The sequence below is a fragment of the Argopecten irradians genome, chromosome 1 (genome assembly GCF_041381155.1).
Source record: "Argopecten irradians isolate NY chromosome 1, Ai_NY, whole genome shotgun sequence".
NCBI classification, from domain to species: domain Eukaryota; kingdom Metazoa; phylum Mollusca; class Bivalvia; order Pectinida; family Pectinidae; genus Argopecten; species Argopecten irradians.
The window spans coordinates 31,658,798-31,684,818 of NC_091134.1; the positions used below are offsets into that span (position 1 = coordinate 31,658,798).

The 26,021-nt window shown below is 33.4% G+C and overlaps 1 protein-coding gene across 1 annotated transcript; it reads left to right on the forward strand.

Annotated features, from left to right (window-relative positions):
* Positions 1–186: 186 nt before the first annotated feature.
* On the forward strand, positions 187–17,941 carry LOC138324138 (trafficking protein particle complex subunit 10-like). The gene is made up of 22 exons (XM_069269223.1): positions 187–297; positions 1,594–1,675; positions 2,019–2,151; positions 2,764–2,957; positions 3,442–3,637; positions 4,063–4,177; positions 4,830–5,077; positions 5,656–5,802; positions 6,076–6,187; positions 6,410–6,510; positions 6,846–6,937; positions 7,422–7,562; positions 7,983–8,086; positions 8,567–9,069; positions 9,299–9,440; positions 10,747–10,973; positions 11,520–11,620; positions 12,031–12,154; positions 12,695–12,859; positions 13,523–13,709; positions 16,435–16,545; positions 17,142–17,941. The coding sequence occupies exons 1-22, from the start codon at positions 273–275 to the stop codon at positions 17,324–17,326; spliced, it is 3,435 nt and encodes a 1,144-aa protein (XP_069125324.1). The 5' UTR covers positions 187–272; the 3' UTR covers positions 17,327–17,941.
* Positions 17,942–26,021: the final 8,080 nt, after the last annotated feature.

Here is a 26,021-nt window from a genome sequence, read left to right on the forward strand (position 1 = left end):
ACGTTGAAATGACCCAGATTCGTTATTTAGTATATTAGTTTCGCATTCAATGTGTATTGTCATGTAACTAACATTGTTTTAATTAATTTCATAATATTTAATACAAAATAGAAATATGTACAGATTTATATCATTATCATGGCGATATGTGGTTAATCCAGAAATAATACGAAAACGTGGCTAAAAATGACCCGCTGTTAAAGCAGACGAAAAAATGGAGGAGGGGAACCTGTAATTTTTTTGGAAGAAATAACTGGGCATCCCGTTCCATCATGGAGACGAAACCCATCGTAACAAGTACTTATTTTACACAACACATCATATTTGTCACAAAACACAAGAAAACTTCTGTGTATGCAGTGTGAGGTGCACGGTTATCAATGCTCAACATAATTTGTAAAACAACAACACTGCATGGGCAACGAAAAATGACCCATGATCAAACATTTATAAATGCTGTATGCCCATGTCTGCACACAGCCATTGCATACGAGCCCCACAGCTGGCCGTATATTTAGATAAAATGTACACTAAAAATTCAATAGTAAGCTTAATCGGGAAATGCAGATCTATATACTGTACATACACCATATGTTTGTGGGAAATATAAAAATATATATATATATATATATACATGTATATGCATACTACAGAACAGTGGGAAAATTAATGAAAAGGCACAGCATTTGTTCATAATTAAAGTTATTTGTATAATGTTTCTAAGGTTTGAAAATATATAGGTCCATTATTTTACAATTAACTCCTAACTGTATTCAAATGCAAAAGATTTATTTCATGTGTAACAGGAGAGGAGAAAATGTAGCGGCCAGACCGGGATTCGAACCTGGGACCCTCAGAATACTAGCCGAGTGCTCTACCGACTGAGCTACCTGGTCACTGATGATTGACCCAGTCCAATCCCGCTACACTCCTCCCTCCTTTCTCGAAGTCTTTGCCCTCGAAGACATACGAGACCCTTCCAAACACCACCACCATGGGTTATTTAGTTGGACGCCAATTCTGTAACAGGAGAGGAGAAAATGTAGCGGCCAGACCGGGATTCGAACCCGGGACCCTCAGAATACTAGCCGAGTGCTCTACCGACTGAGCTACCTGGTCACTGATGATTGACCCAGTCCAATCCCGCTACACATGTAAGTTGTAGAATATTAGCTACTGTTGTAGCAGAAAAGATATCACCTTCTGACTGACAGTCAGAAGGTGATATCTTTTCCGCTACAACAGTGGCTAGTAGAATATATGCAAGTGTACTATGTAGCGGGATTGGACTGGGTTGATCATTGGTGACAAGGTAGCTCAGCAGTAGACCATGCAGCTAGTGTTTGGATCGAGGTCTGGGGTTTGAATCCCGGTCTGGCCGCTACATTTTCTTCTCTCCTGTTACAAAATTGGTGCCCAACAAATGTATATTGTAAATGTTAGAAAAAAATAAAAGTGAGTGGCAAAACTATAATAATATACATGCATGTATAATGTATATATATGTATATATGACATATTATATTTTCATTTTATCCATTTAAAAATACAAAGTGATAAAACTTATATATTTAACATTTGATCTCTTTACAGGTCATGGGAATCAGGTTCTCTTTTCATCATTGCATTCTGCCCTCCTGCAAGGGTTACCCAGGGACTCTACAGAATGGAGAAGGTAGACCTCATTTGTACTTCCATCTTTTGTATTTCATGTAGGATTCAACTGATATGTCACTCTACTTTTAAAGTTTAGTAAAAACCACATTCACTTACATGTACAATATTGTAAATAAAAAATTCACAATGCATACTTTCAAATGCTTTCAAAAAAAATTTATCAAGATAACAAATAAATTTAAACTACATGTACAATTATGAATGATGATGGTTTGATATTGATGCAATATGCATGCCTTTTAAATTTTTTACCGACATTCATGTATATAATTGCATATATCTTTTCCATTAGTATATAAAGGGGTATTGACTTTTATATTGTCAAGTTCTACTGTTTACAGATCATATGGTAGGCCTCCCAAGACCCTACAACTTGAAGCCAGCTTTGTGCCTTTTGATGAAGATATCCTCCCTCAAGATAAGGACAAGACACTCGTTAGTCGACCCTACTTTCACATATTTTGGACAGATTGTGTAAGTGGTGGAAAATATATTGCTATGTAGTAAAGTTTTAGACTTTTTGTCCAAACTGTAATTTGAACACAACATCTTTTAATGAAAGAGCATTTTGAATGATTCAACAATACATGCATTCTCTATGTTCATGGCACTTTGCTTACTGTTTTAATTCCTGCCAAAATTGGTTTAATGCTACAAAAAAAACCAACAGTAAGGTTTTACATAAATGACAATTTTCAACCCTTCAGGAGTCAACTTTTCACAAATCTAGCTTTCATATCTTAACAATGTATACGTAGCCTGATTGTTATGGTTTATAAAGGGAAACAACTCTTGGCTTATTATAAACTAATTATTCTTCAATGTAATTTTGCACATACAAATGTATTCATTTGCTATCACATTGGGTATGGTAATAAAACCAATAGTGGCTAAACTATTAAAACCAAAATTTCATTTTGTGTTTGTTATAAACACATTTGACTGTATAGACAGTGACTGTCAACATTGTTATCCACTGCTATACGTATACCCTTGCTAATGTTGAATTAATGCAATGCAATAAGTAATACTGTTTTGAATTAATCTTAAAACTTCATATTTATTTGTTTTTGACCCTCTCACTAGGATCTGGACACCTATAAGCAGTCTGTGAAGGAAGAGTTGATGGAATGGCACACAGCACTGAAAAACAAGAGTAACCCGGACTGGCTGATCGTGGTTGTCGTCAATGATGAAAGTAAAATTAAGTCCAAACTGTTACCAAGGTCATCTGTTATAGACAAAGTTAAAAATGACTTCTGTAGCAAACATCCTGACAGGTATGGAAATAGCGACATATGTTGGCAAAGCGTAACAAAATGTAGTTTAAATTTTACAAAATCTGAATGGATATAGATTTCTATTAGTTTCTGTATGTTATCATTATTTCTACAAATAGTAAATTTGATATGGTATTTCCTTCTGTGATCATTCTGTGCTGGGAGAGTAATTTTTATACCATTTTGAAATAAATATGACATTTTAGAAATAGTAGTCAGAAGGTAGATATATTCAGTATGTGGTCAAAGTATCTTGACAAAAACCACTGATCTTCAGTCATGACCTAACAATTTCAAACTTGCAACCCAGAGATGGAGGACTACCTGGTAGTGGTGATATGGTTGGAAACTTCATTCTCTTGACAAAGTGAACAGAAGTTAATCCAAAAAAGATTTAGTGATTATTAATAAACATTCATGTTTCATATTTTGTAAGCTCAGATATTTCAGTAAAGATTACATGTAGATGTATTTATTTTTTCAGGTGTATTGTTTTAAATGAGCCACTCAGGCAAGACTCCAAGAGTATGGAATCATGGAACAGCTTTCTTGGCCGCATGAGAACACTTATGTTACAGGCATTCAGTCGTCATCTGAGCAAGTATGAAGAAAATATGAGGAGTCTTAGAGAAAAACGAAATGAAGCTGGCTGGGACTTTATCACCTTTTTTCTTGTTCAGGTGACAATATAACAATCAATCACAATTTGAAATACAGAAGATTTTCTTTTCACAATCACTCTTTTCTGTTGGGCTTAGCTTGTCACCTAAAGTATATTTCATAACATTCAAACGGGACTTTTACAGTCTTCAAAATTAACATGACCACACAGTTAAAACGGACACCAACAGTACCTTTAATTATTGGATTGAAAGGTAAATATATGTTTAGTCTACCATACTGTACTAGTTAGGTTTGTAATGAAAATCAAAGCCTAAAACAATTGATTTTTCCAACAAACTTGTTCCCCATTGATAATTGAAATCATTCATCCTGCTGGTCAGTCAAAGGGACATTTGGTTTTGCTGCAAGTTTGATGATTGGTATATATCAGATTTGTTTCTACAGTATAATGATATATACATACGTTGCTTTGTATTATCAGGAGGAGTTAGGGTTTATGTTTGAGATGCTTGGACTGTATGACGATGCCCTAATCCAGTACGACGAGTTGGATGCCCTGTTCTCTCAGTTTGTCCTGACACAAGCTACCACAGGCAGTAAGTTTGATGTCAAACTGATTTACAATGATATATCATTGGCATATAAACCTGTCTTATAACTGATAAACCAAGGTACATTGTATCATTAGTAAGACATCAAGGTTTTGGCTCTTCTCCATTTTATACCAGGCAATTCAGCTGTCATATTTGAACAGTGAAAGAATTGTTGTGCACTGTTTGTGACAATCTATAAATACCATTGCAGCAAGGACTTGTAAGTTGTAACTATGCTATTCTAGGAACTCAATAATATTATAGGTTGTAAAACTATATTATAATTTGTAAACTTAATTGAGGTGATGTTTGCGTTTAATAATACATTTCTTTGAATACTGATACCCTGTATTATAAAGTATATTGTATACCATTAAATTCAAGTGCGCGATTGTATGAAGTCATTAGCAGTGACAGCAAAGTGAGAGATAGTCCTTTAATTCATTAGAGTATCATTTATTTTAAATCATTTGCAACTGCTTAAAAGTAATGTCAGGTGTAGATAAGATGATTGCCTGATGAAGGAAAGTTTACGTCTCTCAGTACATATATAGCCTCTATAAAAGACTAACCTTTGTTTTTATACTAGCAATTTGTTATTAAATAGAAGACCGATTAATTTTTCAAGCATGATAAAATATTTTTTCTATTTCAGAAAAAGCAGCATGGATGTCAAAATTCATGAAGGACTGTAATTCGTGGGCGGGGCTGTCACTAAGGAAAGCTATTAACCATGACAAGCGAGACAGGGTCAAACATAATGAAGCAACTTTACTGGATTTCCGTAACTATCTGTTTTCTCGTCAGTGTGCCCTACTTTTCCTGCTTGGGAGACCATGGGAAGTGGCTCAACGGGCTGTCAACTTCCTCCATCAAACTATACAGGAGGTCAACACACTCAAGGTAGACAATTACACCCCAAAACCATTGCACTACTATATTGGATAGCTCTCACAGAAAACCAATACGAGCAAGCATCTAGACCCAATTTTAAAGTTTGTATACATGATCTTAAATGATAAAAATATGATATAGTTGTTACCAAGATGCCAGAATGCAAAGAAACTAAGAAAGTTATGTTCTTGTTTTATGATGCTTTTGATTGTGAATTCTGCTGTAACATTTATTTTGGGATTGCTTTATAGATGTGTTATAAATGCTCATTATTCAGGAAAACACCTCAGTATATGCTGACGTAATAACAAAACTATAAACATAACTGAAAATACAATTTGAAAGTTATTTTTATGGAAAAATATGAAAAGGTACAAGGAGATTCTAGCAATCATAAAAATTTATATCTAATGTCCTATTCTTTACAAAGTCCTATGGTTACAGAAGTCTATAATTTGATTACCCGATAAATGGATGAAATTACTTGACTGGAAATTTAAATTTCCTCTGATTTCATATGAAGTTAGCAGTTTATCACAATTTAATAGCCATAAATGATATCTGTAGTCCTTGCTCTGTTCTTAAAGGTATCAATGCCTGAAGCAGCGCTTGACTGTTGGGTGTTCCTCAGCTGTATGGAGATCTTACAAATTTGTGAAAAACACACAGACTCATCACAGATGGAAGCCTACTCACTGTATACTGCCAACCTTCGTGATTATACAAGGAGAAAGGTAGAGAGAGATTAGCCTTATTAGAATTGTATGATTATATTTAATTTACAACTTGATAAAAATCATATGCATAATTTTCTTTGTAAATGAACCAAACTGAAGAAGAAAAAAGTTTTACAAGTTAGTTTGTTAAGTACACATTGTTTTCATAAATTAAAAAAAAAATCAAATTGGTGCTTTACTTAATAAAATGATGCTATTGAGCAAGCGATTGCAAATTAGTCATGGCTATCATCTTTAATTAATGTATTAATTTTGTTGTTTTGATGTTAGCTTTACAGTATTGGGGAGATGTGTGGCTTGACACCAGGCAACACACCAACCTCTGAACAGTTAACCATGGTACTGGACCTGACATCAGGCATGGGCATAGAGGAAGATTCAGGTAGGGTGGTGTCAGAGAAATAATATTTAAACTCTTTGATCTTTAGTCATACATTGTCATACATTAATAAATAATATTGATAAATCATGAGATCTCTTCTTTTTCAACAACTATGTTTTGAGTACATATAGTTTGTATAAGCTTGATTATAAGAAAATGTGTTGATAAAATTGAATTGCATTTTGTTTACAATAAGTCTTATGCATAAGATATTTTTTAAAGAGGAGAATTATTCCGGACAAGATGGATCCCAGAGTCCCCGTCCCAGGGACAAACTGAGAGAAGCATTATCGTCCAATGACACATTCCAAAAAATATTCCTGGTATGATATCTTATATGTTACAAAAAGTCATTTGTATATATATGTAAGTAATTTTTTTTGATTGGATTAGGAAATATTTAAGTCTAAGATTGTCTCAAGTTCCTGGAACTTGGTTGTTTATGAATGACCACATCAAAGTATGCAGTTTATTTGTGATCTGTCACTTCACAGGCAATCAATCAAAATTGTGATATCACACCAATTTTAGCAGTTTTACAGAGAAAAATAAATATCTACACCTGTTAATTGTGATGTTTTAATAGATTCCATTTAAATTCTATCTGTATGTAAAATTTATGTGATAATCATGAAAAAAAGTTTTTTTTGGATTCTAGGAACTGTCTGAATTGACGATGGGGACCTTTAAACATATAGGAAGGTTTAGATCAGCACGGCATATCGGCAAGGACTTAGCTGATTTCTATCTGTAAGTTGGATTTAAAGTAATTTTAAAGAAATGATATAATTCATATAACAAAATTATTAGTATTGTGTACTGCACTATAAAGCCTGTATAGCTTTTAGAAAATTAAATGACAAATCCTTTACATGTACTGCGTGTGCCTTTAAAACTAATTTACCTATCAGACGCCTCGGAGAAGCCCAGAAAGCAGGTAAATCCTTTACATGTACTGCGTGTGCCTTTTATAAAACTATTTACCTATCAGGCGCCTCGGAGAAGCCCAGAAAGCAGGTAAATCCTTTACATGTACTGCGTGTGCCTTTTATAAAACTGATTTACCTATCAGGCGCCTCGGAGAAGCCCAGAAAGCAGGTAAATCCTTTACATGTACTGCGTGTGCCTTTTATAAAACTGATTTACCTATCAGGCGCCTCGGAGAAGCCCAGAAAGCAGGTAAATCCTTTACATGTACTGCGTGTGCCTTTTATAAAACTAATTTACCTATCAGGCGCCTCGGAGAAGCCCAGAAAGCAGAGAACTTTTTGGTGGATGCTATGAAGAGTTACCAGCGTGAGGGATGGCATGCTCTAGCTGATGGTGCTATGTTAGATCTGGCAAGGTGTCAGAAACTACAGGGCATTGATGTCAAGTATTCTTTGATAAATTAATACAAAGTATTATATATATTGATGATTTTATTTTATTTTTTCCAAATGTCAGCATTCTCGTATTACTATAGCTAGTAAATAATTTGTTTAACATCCAATTCAATATTCATATTTGAATTGGATGTAAAATAATTTATTATACAGTTATTGAATAAACAAAATCTTGATTTGAAAAAAAAGTACCAAAATAAGCCATACTTCACTGCTTAATTAATCTACCACATATCTCTTTCAGTTTTCATTTGAAAACATTACAGTTATTATCATTTTACCAATAAAAAGATACTTTTATACTGGACATTTGATATATATGAACTACACCTCACAACTGTAGTCTGCTCCCCAGTTGACATTGGATTGTGTTTTACTCTGATGTTTGCTAACCTTGACAATAACACCAGATATATTAAAACTTGCTGTAACATAGCCAGCAGTACTCACCTGTCTGAGGATGTCCGACAGATACACCTACAAGAAGTTGTAGATACAGCAAAGGAAAGTCCAGGTAGATAGTTACTGTCTGTATGGTTATTGAAGTTATATCAATTTGTCAAAGCATTTGATACCTGATTCAAAGGAGTAAAGATATCATAAATTATATATTACTGCATCTAGATATATTATAGGATCTGGAGAAGAAAAAAAATAGCACTTTTGATATAATTATTATTATATTTCTTTTGAATATACAAATAAACTGTTACAACTGTATATAATCGTAATTTGGATGGTTAATCAGAAATTGTATTTTCAGTTTGTAAAAGCAGAAGGATTTCCTATAAAACCATTGAAATACTGATAAATCTTATTTTCATCCTTGCTATCGCATACTATATACCAGTATATAGGTTTTTTGAGAGCACATGAATGTGTTTGGTTGAGTGTGTGGTTGTAGTGAGATCAAAATTTATCTTGAAAAGTTTTAGGTTTATTAATTTTAAACCTGTTTATGTATAATGGTTGTGAGTATGGTTTCAAATTACAGACACAGCCTTCACCCTGAAGTTATCCTCACTGTTCCACATAGCTGAAGTAACGGTGCTAACCCCAGAAATCATCGTGGACCAAACTTTAGAGGTTGAGGTGATGCTAGTTAACAACACTCCTAGTGACATTCACTGTGACAGTTTGAAAATTTCACTGAAAAAGACAAATAAATTACCAAAACTTCTGTCTCAGAAGACCGCAGTGTTCCGACAGGCCAGTAATAGTAGTGCTAAAGAGGCTGTGCCCAACTTTAACCCTGTCGCTCAACAGATTACTAGTATACTGAACGTCCAGGCTCACTACGAGGGAGCTCCTCAGCGACCCAATACTGCTGGTATAGTGTGTATTAATACCCACGAGGTGCTACGTCGAGCTGACAGCTCAGGGCGAGCAGGGAAAATGGCTGATGCTCTTAAGGATTATGACGATTTCACAAATTATGCAAGTTGTGAAGATCTTGTCATCAAGCCTGGAGAAAACAAATTTATATTTGTACAAAAAGTGAGTATTCTTTGTCAGATTTCTGTATTTTAAATTATATGGTAAGTTACCTTTCATACATCAGAAGAATTTCGGAACGAGAATCAGCTGAAGGGGAAGTTCTGATTACTGAATTTAGGCCTGGTTCAAAACCGCTCAATGATGGAAAATAATATAGAATAATGTGATATAAAGAATATTTTACTGTACAGAATATACTGAAATTAGTGGTCGATCTTTATAATCCCAGAATATGAGTGCTGGTCACTATAAACTTGGACAGCTTTGGGTGAAAATGAATGGTGTGGACTTCATCAAATATCTGGAGGCTGACCAATTCTTCCTTGTTCAACATAATGAGCCCAGCTGTGAGATAGCTCCAGTTAGTGGAGGTAGGTGATTTATAGTATTTAAATTTATTGACATATGGATAATTTTATGCTCTAATTAGGGCCCCGCATCGAGATGCGGGTGCCCTATAGTAATCAGGTTGTCCGTCCGTCTGTCTGTCCGTCCGTCCGTCTGTCCGTTTTTTTTCTTTTGCACATTAATGATGGAAGGGAGTGGAGTATTTTCCCCATATTTTACATGATGATTCCCCATCCATCCTAGATCTGCTTGGTAATTTTTCAGGCTGAAATTAAATTAAAAAATCGGCCATCTTGGATTTTAACATTTAAAAAAATCACAATGTTGTTGCTCTTAACTGATAAACATTTTGTTATAACATTATGATGCAAAGTTGTTCAGAATTAAACAAGGAGTTGACTGTCCAAAGGTAAGGTCATGGGCCAAGGTTACTAAGTCAAAGGTCAAGGTCAAATTTAAAAAAATTATTTGTAGATCTTAGTGATGGGTAAGAAATAACATTTACTATGAACTAGTATACAATATTCACTTAGAACAGTTTCATCTAATTTGATATTTTTTTTCAGAATTTATCCTGAAGTAAGTTTTTCCAGAGACAAAGAAAAGATATACCATTCCACAGAGTTTATTTGCAGATACAACTCTTATGGAAAAAAAACTTTTACATGATTAAAATATTTGAGCAAGACCTTTATTCCCTTCCTTTCACATTTGTTATGTGTTTCTTCAGCAAACTATGAGGTTTACCTTGTTTAAAAGGGGTATTTGAGTTAATTGTATGCTCTTAATGTAATGTTAGCTTGGAATCAGGATTCAAGTTAAATACTTGGAAGACTTTTTCCAAAGAATTATAATAATGTACCATCATCGGTTTCCCAATTAATGTTGACATTAATTATTTATTAGCAACATATAGCTAACACGGAAGAATTCGTTGTCAAAATACTACTTTTCCACTTAAGCACGTCAGACACATAGCGGGGCCCTTTCTGACGTGTCAGTGTTCTAGTTCTCTTTAAGATTGTTTTCAATAGGAATTTTTATCAGCTTTATACATATTGTACTGTGACTTTAGAAAGAATTGTGTCTATCCATTAATTTTCCATTTTATAATCTTTAGATAAATTGTGTAGTTTTATCAATAGAAATTACTGCAATGTAATAAATTTATCATCGATAGTTTTAAATTTTACTAGCAAGAGAATTTTTGCAAGATTTAAAAAAAACCCACTTTTATCTTAACAGTCTATCAAGTACCTGTTAATGCTCTTTCATGTTGTTTCTAATAATAACCTGTCATTACTGCTGATATGTTTCTGTTGTCACAAGAAAAACTGGTATCTGGGATACAGCAGTGGGTGGAGCTTACTCTGGACCCAGGCAGTTTTGTGTTGAAGGAGGAGGATGAGCTCACATACTTAACCTCCGACGGACTGACAGTTTGTCAGGAGGAAGAGGAGACAACTCTCCGAGTGTCTAAGATTACAGAACTCGGTCATGCTGTCTTTAGGATTCTGTTGTTACATGACATCTATACAGTCGACCACAATGCTGAGGTATACTCTTAGTCAAACATTTCTGACTAATTAGGGCTTTGTATCAAAGTTGCAGGAGCCCTATACTTCTCACAGTGTCATTAAAAATCATAGTTTTGAAATTGCACTTGGTAATAGCTGATAGTATGTAGATTTAAATGTGTATGAAATAGAGGTTTGAATTTAATTGAAGATGGCCTCCATTACCCCTTTAATGGGGAGGGTGGTGAAAGTGGACTTTTTGAGTTAATACATAATTGTATTTATATTAATTTATTGATAGTTAAGATGATGTCCCATGCCCCATGATATATTATTGAGAGTGTAACAACAGCGTGCCAGGCAATAGCGACAGCATGCTGATGAAGTAATCAACCAAAACCATTCACAGTATTGTTGCGTCGTAATTAAAATCAAAGAGATGTCATTTTTGTTCAATAATTATTTAGTAAATCAGTACCTGTAATTATTTTGATATTAAGATTATCAAATTGAAAAAAAATTCTTTGCTTGAATTTGTAGTAATTAATAGTGCTATTATTTTCTCTCTATATTTGTGGTTTCCAGATTCGCCTTGATAGTGATGTGTTTTCTGATCCTGTCTGCTGTTCGTTGATGTTTTCCTGTCCATTCCACATCATACACAAACTTCATACAGCCTCAAATAGGTCTGTTTTGTAGCATCGTTTGTGTGTGCTTTAGATATTGTTTTTGTCTTGACATACAGTTTTAAAGCACAGCATTAGTTACTTTCATAATATTTTGACAATTTCCATTCTTGAAATGGGAGGGTTTTGATATGATATTATATATTAGAAATGAGTTGCTGATATCTGTCCAATTCCATCTGAACCTGCTCCAGTATGATATTATAGACTCATTTATATCTTAAATTGACCAACTCATATAAAATTAATTTTGTTCTTATTTCAGTAATAATATCTTGATAATATTTGTTAACATCATATTTAAGACATTGTGTATTATATATGATTGAAGCAATACTATATGCGTCAGTTTCTGTTTAATATGTTGTCAAATCTATTGTAAATCTGTTGCACTAATCCTACTATTAAAGGAAGTACCTACAGATTCTTGTCCATGGTAATACAAAGGAGGACTTTACACTTACTGCACCTAACCTGGCTGTCGACTCGCCTGATATAGAGCTGATGTCCCTCAACAAAGCCAACCAAGAACTGGTAACGTTTTTGTCACCCGCGTGTATCCCAGTGCTGTAATTACATGAGAGGTCAACTTAAACTATATTGGCCTCAAAGTCTTTGATAATTTGTCTTCTATTGAGTTGGTTAAGGTTAAGATTTGCATGGGTATCGGTAATCAGTAGTTTCCCTGCAGTAGCTGGTGACTAGCTGATTTAACAATGTTAAATTAGGCCTGTCACATGTCATTTATGAGGGTAGTATCTAACACAAACATTCCAATGTTAGCTCATATCGGTCACAGCTCCCTGAGAATTACAAACTGCTATTTGTAGAGAACCATATAATAAACACCCCAGTTCTTCATTGTGTAAAACCTCATGTATCTTTAAATGACAACAGTTTGCTTTACGTAAATACATCTAAATTATATCATAGACATAAGTGCATTTCAAAGTCTTGGGCTTAGGTAAATTCGAAATAAACTATAATCCCTACAAATTAAATGAATATGTCACATGCATTACAATTTTTAAATTGTTAATTTTTCAAAATCACTTATTAATTTTTTTTTCATAGGTGGTGAATAGTGACATGACTGTATCATACATGTGGCAGCTGAAGTCTAACACCAGACATGTGGTAAAAACTAATGCCAATTTTACCGTAACATTCCACTCCATCCTGGACCAAGAAAACAAGAGCAGACAACTCTCATATGAATGTAATGTGGAAAACTTCTTGGTAGGTGCAAGAACAAATTTCCTGACCAATTAATATTTTGATTTATCTGTTCATGTATTGGTTTGCATCTTTGCTACTGCTAAACATCAGAACTTGCTGTGTATATATACTCTATGTTGTAAGGTCATGTTCAGATGACCTCTGAAGTTAGCCAATTGGCATGTTGTCTTTGAATTTTCTCTGAAGTCTTCTTTTGTTGGTACTTCCAAAAGATACAAATATGCCAAGGTCTGCCGAGGCATGATTGCTACAGTAACAATAGCTGTGACTGGGCTGAGTCAAAGTCTGTCCTATGTCAATATATTATCAATATAATAAGGTTACTGTTGTTGATGCAATCTGATTGCAGTACCATTAGAATATTAAGACATTATAAACCAGTCCATAAACAAATAATTTAATCAGATTGTGAATAACTCATTATGTTGAAGTTGTTAGGGGGGGGGGGGGGGGGGGGAAAAAATACTCCTTACCAATATATAAAGTCAAAAGAAATAGGTTTTGTAAGTTACAGTATTAGAATTACCATCACATGCCAGCCTTGAATAGCTCTGAACAATGAAGCAAGGTACTACCTTAACTAAATGTCTCATGACGTTCAATAACCAGCTAAGCTTTTATTGGTTAAAGTTATATATGCTGTGACAATGTTTGTTTTATCAGACCCTATACACAGTAAAGACCACTGTAACAGCCCAGCCTGAGATGGGGACATGTAAAGTTGGGGCCACTGCTACTTTAAGGATCCACATCCGGTCACATGACAAGGAGGATGATGAGGCGGATACCTCGCTGTCTTACCAGGTCCTACAGGACAGCAACTTATGGGTCCTGAGTGGCAAAACCGCAGGTAGGTAGAGTCAGATAGAGTAGCAATACTGCAGTTAGTGAGATTATGAAATTGAAAATAATTCCTATTGTATCAATGTGTATTCCTGTTGTCAGAAATAAGAGTAAAACCCAATAGCCCCATAGAATAATACATTCAAAAAAGAGAGAAACATTAGCCTTACCATAGAATAAATGGACTCACCATGACCTCGGTGGCTGAGTGGTTAAGATGTCCCAACATATTACCACAAGCCCTCCACTTCTGGATCACAAGTTCGAATCCCATGTGCACTGGGGCTAATCGTTTCTATCAATACAAACCGGGCTACGCTATTTACGCTCGTGGAAACGCTTCTTTTACATAGAAAACTGTTGTTTGGGGGAGCGTATGTGGTAAATATTTTGCTCGGTGTTCAATTCACGGTCAAGAGCATAATTCACGGTCAAGAATCCAAACATACATGTTGCCCAAGGAACAGTAGAGTGTTTGGCCAATGCGTAGAAGCATAACTGATGTTTTATTGTATTATACTTTGTCCTGTATTTTGTGCACAGTATAGACGAGTATGTCATATCATGGTTGAAAAGTGTACTTTTTTGTTATATATTCAAACAGATATATATCTGAAAGAGAGACAGAGTTAAAACTGGATTCAGTTCATTAAATTATAGCAGATTTCAATGATTAGGTGACTTTTTCTTGTGGATAGTTACTGTAATAACTACATTTTCTAAACTACGTATGCGAAAACACTACGGATTGGTATAACTGTACAGATATGGCACTTATAAAATTAATAATACAAGGAAGTGGATATTAGTTCTTGAAATATAATTTCTTCAATCGAAAGTTATTTCCATGACAGCAGATATGTATATATACAGGTGATAATTTATTTCATTGTTCGAATCTAGTTAATCTTTTCTTATGGAAACAGATCAAGTTCGTTTAATTTTTTATAGTCCACAGCATTGAACTAGCAACATATGTCCCAGTTAGAGAAACGTTTCCGTTTTTATGAACGAATATGACGTTCCGGCAAATTGAATAGGAGGTTCCATTGGAACGAAACCGGTTCATCTGGTACTTCTCGTTTGAGGGTTCAAAGTTCTAAGACGCTCTTCCGTCATTTTAAATAATGCATGCTTAGAATGTGATTGGTTAAAAGAGTATAAACGAGGATGTTCCCCAAAATTTTTATTTCGCTGTTCACAGATGAAGCGTTGAACTGTTTTCAGTTGGCTATAAAATCAGAATAGGTTTGATTACAATGGGAAAACGTGACTGAGTTTATTCTTTATACACTGTATTTCAATTCAAAACACATGATAATCATGTATAGTATAGAAAATCTTTGCTCAGATGATTTTAAGATTATCTTTACCTTATTAGATTATTTACATACATGTATGAAAATGCTTAAAATTTGAAAAAAAATAGTTTCTGCAATATAGATCCACAAAAACTATACTTTAGAATCTATGTTTTGTTATCAGTAAAAATATTGCGTTCATATATATTTGTTTAACATAAAAAATGACTTTTTATTTTGTTTATTCGGTTGATCTTTAACAGCCAGGGGAATATAAGGATGGCCTCCCATGTGTGCGGTGTGTTGTGCATGGTGCATGTTTTGGAAGGCTGTGGTATATTCGTATTGTATCTTTTTGTATAATGAAACTCTCGTCCTTTTTATAGTGATATAAGAATATCACTGAAGACATCAAGCAACACATCCTAGCTACCCTAGCTGCTAAATCTACCTAGTGTATATTAACACGGTTATTTTTTGTCTCATATATATTAGGGGGAAAGGCCTTATTATATAGGCAGGTTTAGCGGACTAAAGCTAGGCACATGATACCGACAATGTGCGAACCAGTCATCTCACTCCCTTTCTGCTTTAAGAGCCTTAATCATACCTCGCGTCAGGCGGTGTGTTGTATGTTGTTCACTATGCTGGTAAGTGTTTCAGCATGTGTAGTTTAGAGAATATAGTTATAACAGTAACATTCAACAAGAAAAAGTCACCTAATAATTGAAATCTGCGATAATTTTATGAACTGTATTCGGCTTTAGCTCTTTTTCTCGTTTAGATATATATCTGTATGAATATATAACAAAAATAACACTTTTCAACCATGATGTGACATACCCGCTATACTGTGTGTGAAATACAGGACAAAATATAATACAATAAAACATAAATTTTGCTTCTACGCATTGGCCAAACACTCAACTGTTCCGTGGGCAACTTGTATATTCGGATTCTTGGCCGTGAGTTGAACACCAAGTACATATTTATTACGTATACTCCCCAAGATGACATTTTTCTATGTAAGAAAAGTGTTTCCACAAGTGTAAATAGCGTATATACAATTAACTGGTGATGTGGGACAGTTGTTAGGTACTGACCCCTGGTCGGTGTTTTTTGTTAGGGTACTCCAGTTTTCCTCCACCATCAAATCTGACACATGCTTTATAGTATATGACCCTGTTATTAATAGGATAGAAAACTAAAACAAACTATACCAAAAATCCATGCACAATCTAACTAGAAGACTAGTCTGTTCTAAAAGTCTGTCATCTTTTTTTTTTTATAATTTTCAAGTTTTGCGTTTATGCTAAAACACAACATGTTCCATGTTTAATTCATGTGTACTGTGATGTAGTTACTTGATGTATGTCACTCAGTATAAACTGTATTTTAGGTGTGGTGCTGAAAACAATGTTTCTGTTTCAGGAGTGGTACAGTTGTGTGAAGACATGACAGCAGAGATCACACTCAACATTGTTCCTCTTGTATCGGGGCTGGTCCCTCACCCAGCAGTACAGATCCTCAGAAATCAAGATGGTGAGTGTTCAAACTTATATTTATCTACATGATAGGATTGTGTCCTAACAATTTAATTTTCTAGTAGATATTGGGGTTCAGTTTTAGTGATGTTTTAAAATACTGAAGTATTCTCCATTTAATTTCCATATTAAAATAAGCGTTTACTTAAGATTTATTTGTTCAGCTGACACAAAGTCACAGTTGACATTTTAGTGATTAGCAGTACTGTGATGCGTCATAAACAATGAACATTTCTCCTTCTTGATGACTATATTAGATCTGCCACTTGCTGGGATGTATACTACCAAATGAAGCACTTTCATTTAAGGTCATAGGGTACAGAATTAATATACTTATAATTGTTTAAATGACTATTGCAAGCTGGGATGAAAAAGATACACTGTACCAATTTTGTCAGAATGAATGACATTGACTTCAAAATTGTTTTCCTGTATTCTCATTGTTGTACATATTACATTTTAGAATTAATTAGAAATAAACATGGCTGACATACATCCTCATTTGATCTTGACAACTGACATGTTTGTTACCACTGTATATAAAACTGTCATAAACCTTTGATAGTTGCCAATGTTTCAAATGTTGTTTTGTAGATATTTGGTTCAAACAAAATGACCAGACAGCCAAGAACAAGCCTGATGATGATGATATCCCTTTGTCTAATCCTGAAAAAAACCTGGTGACTTCACGGACAATACCCTTCAGTCAGGGACAAGTGTATTACGCCAGTATAGCCCAGCAAGTCCATGTGTCCCCAGACGCAGGAGATTCAAACTAGACATTTCTTAACCAGGATTTCAATGTCTTTCATTTAGAATCATCGCATGATTAGAATGGAATTGATCATGTGAAACATTAGTAAAACTATGTTACATCAATTGTGCAATATAAATTTATATCTAATATTGAAGATGTGGTTTGTAAATAATGGCAAATTCTATTATTCATAGTCAAAACTTTTATTGGTGAAGGACAGGCATGATTACATTGAAGTATATATTTGAGTCTTTTTGTCTCCATTCATTGACTGATAAGAACTTAATGTTTCATTAATACAGCAATAAGAATAAGGCACAAGCTATCAAAACTTTAACTGTCCCCTCACAAGTTAGTGTTATGACCAATTTCATCATTTTTAACATATTCGTCAAGCGATTATATTTATTATCAAAGGATCCGATAAACTTACTATATGAAGCAGTGTGACTGTATACCATTTGATGTAACGTAATATAATGTATGAGGTATATTTTTTAACTTTTTATACATCCCGCAACTAAGTTAAAGGGACAATTCACTCAGGCTAATTCTTTTACATAACAAAAAGCAAAATATGGCATAAATGTATTGTTCTACGTTTCTTATGAAACATATAATATAAAATATTGACTAATTCCACGTCTTTGTATAATATTTTAATTAATATTGTTGAAATATCAAATCGTTGATCAATACGATTAAGCAGGTACAATATGGACGCTGTACCCATACCCGAGCCAAAGTTACGCACGTTTAACAAATAAACTACATAACCACTGCGAAGGTGATAAAATGATTTTTAGGCAAGACAATTCACCTAATAAGGTAAACACACCACTTTCAGAGCGATTTGAGCAGTTCTAGACAAAAGTTGCATTACTCTACGAGCAAGGGACAGGGTGCGGCATACAAGAAGTTCGACCACAATGTGTAATGGCGGACAGCGAGCGAGTTTGAACATCTACACACATGTCACAACCATGGGCTTTTCAGGCATATCACAGTAAAACCGACTTATCTAATTTCCATTAGAACTGGGTTTTTCCGATATATGTACACATTTTAATGTTCTCTTAGACTGAATTATCCCTTTAAGGGGGGTTGGATGGGTTATACTGGAATCGGGCTGTCCGTCTGTATGTCTGCCTGTAGACACAGCTTTGTTCGGCCAACTCCTTCTGAATTACTTTAAAGATTTTGAAAAAAAATTGTTACCCAGAACCCTGACATAAAGGGGAGTTGAGTGAACTATATAGGGTTCTGCAATGTCCTTATTAATAGAGTTTTCTTGTAGAGCGGGGGGTATTAGTTGGCCACTCTGGCAACAGTTTTAGTTTATTAAGGAAAACGAAAGAATTTATGATCGTTGTTATCAATTATTTGTTCTTACAATTACCTGATAAAAAAGTGTTAAATTATCAGAATATTTGTTTTAAGAATGTTCACCTCTGAGAAGTCAAAATTTTCTTGTATTAAACTTTTTTTCTCATATAGATTTTTGGAAAAAGGAGCTTATACCATAAAAGAAAATGGAAGAAAAAATATATGTCCGTGTGCTCGTTTTTGAGCTTTTGTCACTCAAAGACACCTAGTTGACAAAATATTGGATTTTAAGGGAATTTTGCCGTTTTGACCGTATAAGATAGAGATTAAGCCATAATTTCCTATTAAAATGAGGTGTTTGATATATATGAATGTTTGTAGAATTCATTTTCTAGTAGTCTTCTTTAAAAATATACCAGTTTTGATCAATTAGACTAATATTTTTTCTCAGAATAACAACATATGCTACCCCTACCTCTTAATTTTGTGCTACCAAATGCACCATTTTCAGCCATTTTTGCCAAATTTAACCCTTTATAGAAAAAATTCTGGTATTAAACTTTTGTTATTATTTTGCTTATCAATAGGGAAAACGGTTGTTCTTTCTAAATCAGGAAGAAAAATTGGGGGTCTGTGTGCTTACTTTTTTGCCCCATTTGAATTTTTGTTATTTTTCAGTATTTTAGAGTAAAAAATTTAAGTGCCCAAATTACCATTAAATTTAAAAATAAAGTCACAAAAGTGTATCGTTTCACATATTAATGCTCAATATTTTAATTACTACGAACCTAGTAACGATTTGCAGCAAAAATTAGCTAAATACAGCTAAAAATGCTGGCGCACTAATGATTTAAGCTGTGGCTCTACTTGAAGCAAAAAAAGACACAATTTCAAATTGGCCGCCAAATGGGCCATTTCTTAAAATCCCCGTATAAAAAATCTGCTTAAAATAGAAATGTAAATTTTTGACAAAATTTGCATCTGGCACAACTTGCTACAGATACTGATAAATTATATTTGAAAATCTCATAACTTCTTTGGTCTATGTTGAAACGAGACTTCAACGGTACTGATACCTCAGAAGAATATTTACATCCTTAACTTGTTCTTTCCTTCTAAAATCATTGAATGCTTGGCCAAATGCTTTGATTATTAGAGCAGAACAAAAGTATTTTTTAGAACAGGTTCCATTTTTAGGTCATCTGACCCAAAGGGTCAGGATGACCTATGGAGATAACCTCTAAAACATTCACTTTTTCACTTGAATTTTGATATCTTTGTTAAAGTGCTATTTTGTTAATTAAATAATACAGTAGCCGGGGCTAGTAATTTTGTATATAAAGTGCTTTTTCAGCTAAAATCTTTTTTTACAGTAATCATGCAATGATAGAGAATATATAGGCATAGGCGAAAAGTTGAAATCCAAATTATTGTGGGACCATTTTTGAAAATAAATGGACCTTGACCACTTTCAAGGTAAGGGGTCGCTAAAATCTTTTGCTTCCAGGGAATTTGGCCTTCTAGCTGAAAATAGAATACCCGTTTGTTATCAGTCAAAATTCTTCAAAATCTTGAATTTGTTCTACCAGCTGAAACATGAAATGATCCTATCAAGTGTTGTTATATTTTATGTCGATAAGTGATAATGGCTGCCACACAGACATGTAGTTGTAGTTCTGTGCAATTTAACTGAAACTTGAAACATAAATCCTCAAAATATCTTCTGGTTGATCCCAGATTGAAGATGGAACAGATTGCCAAGATAGTCACAATCGTTAATCTTGTTGGATAATCCTAAACATCTTTTTTTCACTGAACGTTTTTTATTATGTTAAAGTGCTATTTTGTTAATTAAAATAATCACTGCAGGTTTTGTAATCATGCTATGGCATGGGACCATTTTTGTGAGCCATGATAGAATACCTTTGTATAGTTAGTTTAAGATTATAGTTTAAATCCTATATTTATTAGCACGTTGGTTTAGTTTTGATTATAGTTTAATATCTTATTAGCAGCCAGGGTAATTTAAAACATTAACCAGATGTCAAATGAAAGTCGGAGAACCTTGAGAAAAACCACTAACTAGCAGTCAGTCCATGACAACAGCCACACATTGGAATCAAACTCCTGACCCAGAGGCGGCGAGTTTCTGCTAAAACAACACATTAACCACTCGGACACAGCATCTGTAGTGAAAGTTTATCTGTTTGTAGTTACTTGATTGCTTACAATTATTGCCAAGCGATTTAAACTTTCACATGCAAATTATCTTTCAAAATCTAAAATTGACCAGAAATTGTCATGAATTTGTTGTCAAAACTTGACCTGAAATGAGCAGAATGTAGTCAATTTCAGGTTTAAAATCTTTTGTAATTAACCAGAATTTTTAGTGAAAAATTACAAAGGTCAAATTCTTAAAAATTTCTGGTCTAGTACATTTTAAGACTCATTGAGGTCAATTTCATGTTATGAAATTCTGTGCTTTTATAAGAGTATTATTACACTGTACTTTGTGAGAACAAGAGCTGCTGTACGCTGACTGTATCAAACATTGACTTGAATCTATTATGTTGTGTAATTATCCACTGAAATGCTCCATTTTCATGATAACGTCCTTTGATATCCTCTGCTGACACCATCAACCTTTGACTCATCAACTTTTAATATTTACTGGTAGTGAAGTTAGGTATTAGTGATAGTAATGTACATGTATGTTACTGGAGACAATGTATAAAACAACCAGAATATAAAGTACAGTACATATTTCTCTTCTTTATTATAGAATGTCTGTAATATAATTCCATGCATACAAGTCTGTACAATCATGCATACAATACAATTCAAAGTACGCATACATTTGTATTTACATTATAAATTCAACTTCACACTAAAGAGTCTGATTATCATACAAGAAAAGTTACATGCCAAAGATACGAGTTAGGCATTATCAAAGACAGGTTGTAACAGACTAATATTAAATGGTTGAAAATTAAATATTTCAGAAATTTCATTAATAACAAACAATAAAAAAAATATATATTTCTATCTGATAGTGTGATAATATAAGAACATAATGTACTGGAATTGCAGATGAATATAGTCTCAATACATAACAGGATAAAAAAAAAGAGTAAAAAAATTTTCATGAACACAGAAATGGGGTTATATCAGTTTTAAACTAAAACTGTTTTGAATCTCATAACAATGATAATTCCAGTGGGGAAAAAAACATGTTCAAGAATCTTTTTCTCAAAGATTACATTGCTTGAATGAAAACAATATCTTTTTTTATATATGAAAAGTAACCATATGTATGCATATAAACACTGGACCCAAAGTGAATCGTAGATATACTGAAGTATTTATCTAGGTACTATATAACACAATATGTTTGTCATGTAGAAACTGTCTTAGTTTTCATGGTTGCTGTATTAACACAAATATAAAAACAATGAATATTGTTTTATATTATTTTTTACTATATCGGCTAAGTATGAATATTTTTATCCCACGAATTGATATCAAAACTCCAAATTACCAAAGAAAGTACACACAAATATTTTATGTTATACAATTTTACTTTTACATCTTGTACCAATGCCACAGTGAAGCAAAAATCAAAAAAGAAAAATTAAATGAAAATAATGATTAACATAATATAAAATTTAATACCTGTTTATCAAGTTTTAAATGAAAAGAAAAATAATGGGATGGTTTTTAAAAAGCTTCCTGACTAGCTACGATTTCGATATCGTATATATTTTATAGGGGATTCAATGTAAACTATGTTTCTGATAACTGAATTCAATGTTTTCTGGTTATAATAATAGTTATACTTTTGACATGGACAGCAATTAACTCTTAACACTTAATACTCCAGTATCCACCACTGATCCTGTTTCAAATAAACTTATATCTACCCAATTATAATTATGAAATACATAGACGATGTTGGAGACCTCTGCCTATAATTTATATTTTCTTTAAATTTGTGATAAGAATAGGTTGCAATTCAGCAACTTTAGAGATTCTTTAGTACACAAAGCCTAATAAATAAATAATATGGTATATTTCTCTAGAGCTGATTAATCTTGTGTCTTGGTAATCATAATATTTCATTATTTAGATTTACTGATGTCCTATTAATATGTATTATTTTGATGAATTCATATTTTCACAAAGTGAAATTAAACAGTTTTTAAGTAGTGATCATGAACTGGATTAGTTTAACAAATATATAAAGAAGGCAACAAAAAATAATTTTGTTCATACTCAGATTTTTGTTGGCGAAAAAACTTTGAAATACAATCACTCAATATAACACAATCACTCAATATAACCATTAAATCAAATAGTCACCAATACTTTTTCATAAAGTATGAAATATTTATTTTTCTCTATTGTATGTTTAAATAAATATACATGTGTTATGTCTTTGAACACTAGGAACGAGTATCAAAACTTAATGGTGTCTATTAATACCAGAAAGACATTTAACTGTCAAACACATTAAATAGTTAACTGATGTTTTTATGTAGTTTGTGATATGTCATAATGGTCCTGCATGATTTTTTTCAGACATCACATTCAGCATAATCAATATATGGTACAAAATACCAAGATACTAATAAATTATTATTATCAATAGTTAATATATAGTACCTAGCAATTTGATATTGTTTTTGATTATTTTTCATCAAAGGTGTTATTTAATCTTTAATATGATAAATCCTAAAGTGAATATTTGATAGTAATTACAAACACATGCACTTGTATAAAAGCTAGGTTCCCTATTTAATAGATAAAGTGTGTCTACCGTAATTATACCAGAAATAAAAAATATGTTTTCTAATGCTGGTAATCAGTTTAGTTACAAAATCATGCACAACATGTCTCACTCTGATGCATGTACTACGTACTGTACAAAAAAAATTGATTTCAAGATATAACGCAAAGCATACAAAAGTATTTTCTAAATACACATAGGATCTTTAAATGAGTGTTCATTTCATATGAGATTTTATGAAGCAAGTCTTAACAAGTTTTTATTTTTTCGAGCCTTGGCAAGAGACAAGTTTCATAAAATCTCCTATGAAATGAACACAAATTTAAGATACTTTTTATCACATAATCTACAACAACCTACATTTCGAAGCATCTCACGTCAAAATGTGTTGTAACAAAATCTCTCCAGGTTATATTACACTAGTGACAAATGCAAAAATATTACACAGGCGGAATCACTTGATATCAGGCAGATTATGTGATAAATGTTAAAGGGACATGAACCTTAAATAAGTTATTCTGTATGCTCAGATATTCTTTTCAGATGTTTATTGAATATTTTATTACAGTGTACAATGATTGGTTATCTAAAACGACAGGAAAACATGAGGAATACCTACCCCAAAAATGATAAAAATATATTCTATTTTTGGAACACAAAACGAAATCTGGCCGAAAGCGCGATTATAGGAGATTTCAGAAAAGATGGCGTGACGTCACAGAAAGTTTACATCCGGGTCCTCAAAGGTACAAACACAGTATGGCGACTGATAAAAACAATAACAGATACGTACATCCCTGCTTCATAATAGATACTTTGACAAAAGTTTATACTTTCATACTTGCAAATTCTGATTTTGAAATGGTTTCTTATTGTTTCACATGTTACGGATGTTAACATTTTTATATTTTCATTTGTTTATTGCTAAATATAACAAGTGTAGATTTAGTGTCGAAGCCACCTATCGAAGCGCTGCCGGGCCATCACACGTTCCCGATTTTGTTCATACGTATAAATTGAGGTTGTGAAAAAGGTGTTTATGAATAAATGATTTATTTCAATGTATCATGTTTCTGTTAAACATGAATAAACAAAACGTGAACCACCTGACCAGACCACGGCCGCTCGTGTATGGCTTCATCGCTGGTAGATCACCGCAGGCCACAGCATTGTTGGGGAAATAAATCATATGAATGATTACCAACACTTTTATCTAAAAAAGTACTTGTTTAAGATATATATATATCGTTATTTAATATGTGCATGTTGTTTTAATGGAATGCCCTTGTATCAACTACTGTGTTACACGTACACATGTTTATCCTGCAACTGTCCCGCATACTGACCGATAACTACTGCCGGATAAACTTGTGCTTTATCCGTCAATACGATATGCTTTATCCGTCAATACGATCACGTGAATTTGTTCCATATCTGACGGAACTTTTTCTAACTTGACCCAGAACTTGAACCTTCCGGTGAATGAAACGTCATTCAGTCCCGCTAAAACGTGACGTCACATTCATCGAAATGACGTCATTTTTACGATATCGAAAATCTCGTATGGCGGTGTCGTCTTTTTCTTGGCTCATGACAAAGGTATGTATTGTTAAGTAATTCTTTAATGGGTATTGGTTGTTATTTGAGTATTTTCATTTCCTTTCAGTGATATATCACCCTGAATAGAATTACGGTTACTGTTTGTGAATGCGCTTATTTATTTCCCACGGCAGTAAAAAGGAGTACACTCTCATTCGGTTAAGTGAATGAATCTTTACCTCCGCATCAAAGAAGCGTCTCGCTTCGAGCGAAACAAAGTAAGGAACTGTCAATTTGCTTTCGTTTTGAAAGCCATAATGGTTGCAGGATAAACAGAATACACGGTTAGTATCTTACAATACAAGTTTTATTTTGGTGCTCGACACGGAAAGCCGAGATGACTCGGCAAAGCCTCGTCATCTCGGCTTTCCTAAGTCTCGCACCAAAATAAACCTTGTATTGTAAGATACTAACCGTGTATTCTCTATCTGTCTGCCGTTCTCGAAAAATAATATACAATGTATGGTGAAATCGTTCAGTTTTCATGCTGCATATTTCATTTTTAATATTTCATTTTCAGCCGCTTTTATGCCATGGACTGCTGTGTTAAGTCTCCAATTGAAATGGTATTAATTTTATATAATTTGAATACATATTAGGTAGACTTCATTTAAATTGATATAAATTACAGATCGTAGTACTGTACGTGATACAAAACCATTTATATTAAATACGGGGTACGGACAAAAGCCCCCCCGGACAAAAGCCCCTTAGGACATAAGCCCCTAGGACAAAAGCCCCTTGGACAAAAGCCCCTCCATACTAATGGAAAAGAGGACAAAAGCCCCTTCATTTTTCAAAAAAATTAAATTCAAAAATATAGTAAAAAAAATATAAAATATTTTCTTATATCAGTTTTTTTTTCTTCAAATATACATGTAGTTCAAAATAAGACACAATGTAATAATTTACTGGATTATTGGGATTTTACTAAAAATTTGATAAATTGATTTCATGATTTATAGAAAAAAAATGTAAAAATTTTTTTGATGTTAATCTAATTATG

What these genes read in the sequence shown, in the direction of transcription:
- LOC138324138 (XM_069269223.1), top strand. Translation starts at nt 273, where the DNA reads ATGGAGACGAAACCCATCGTAACAA. An exon ending in ACATATTTTGGACAGATTGT is followed by an intron (nt 2,152 to 2,763) that starts GTAAGTGGTGGA and finishes CCCTCTCACTAG; the next exon opens with GATCTGGACACCTATAAGCA. An exon ending in GACACAAGCTACCACAGGCA is followed by an intron (nt 4,178 to 4,829) that starts GTAAGTTTGATG and finishes TTTCTATTTCAG; the next exon opens with AAAAAGCAGCATGGATGTCA.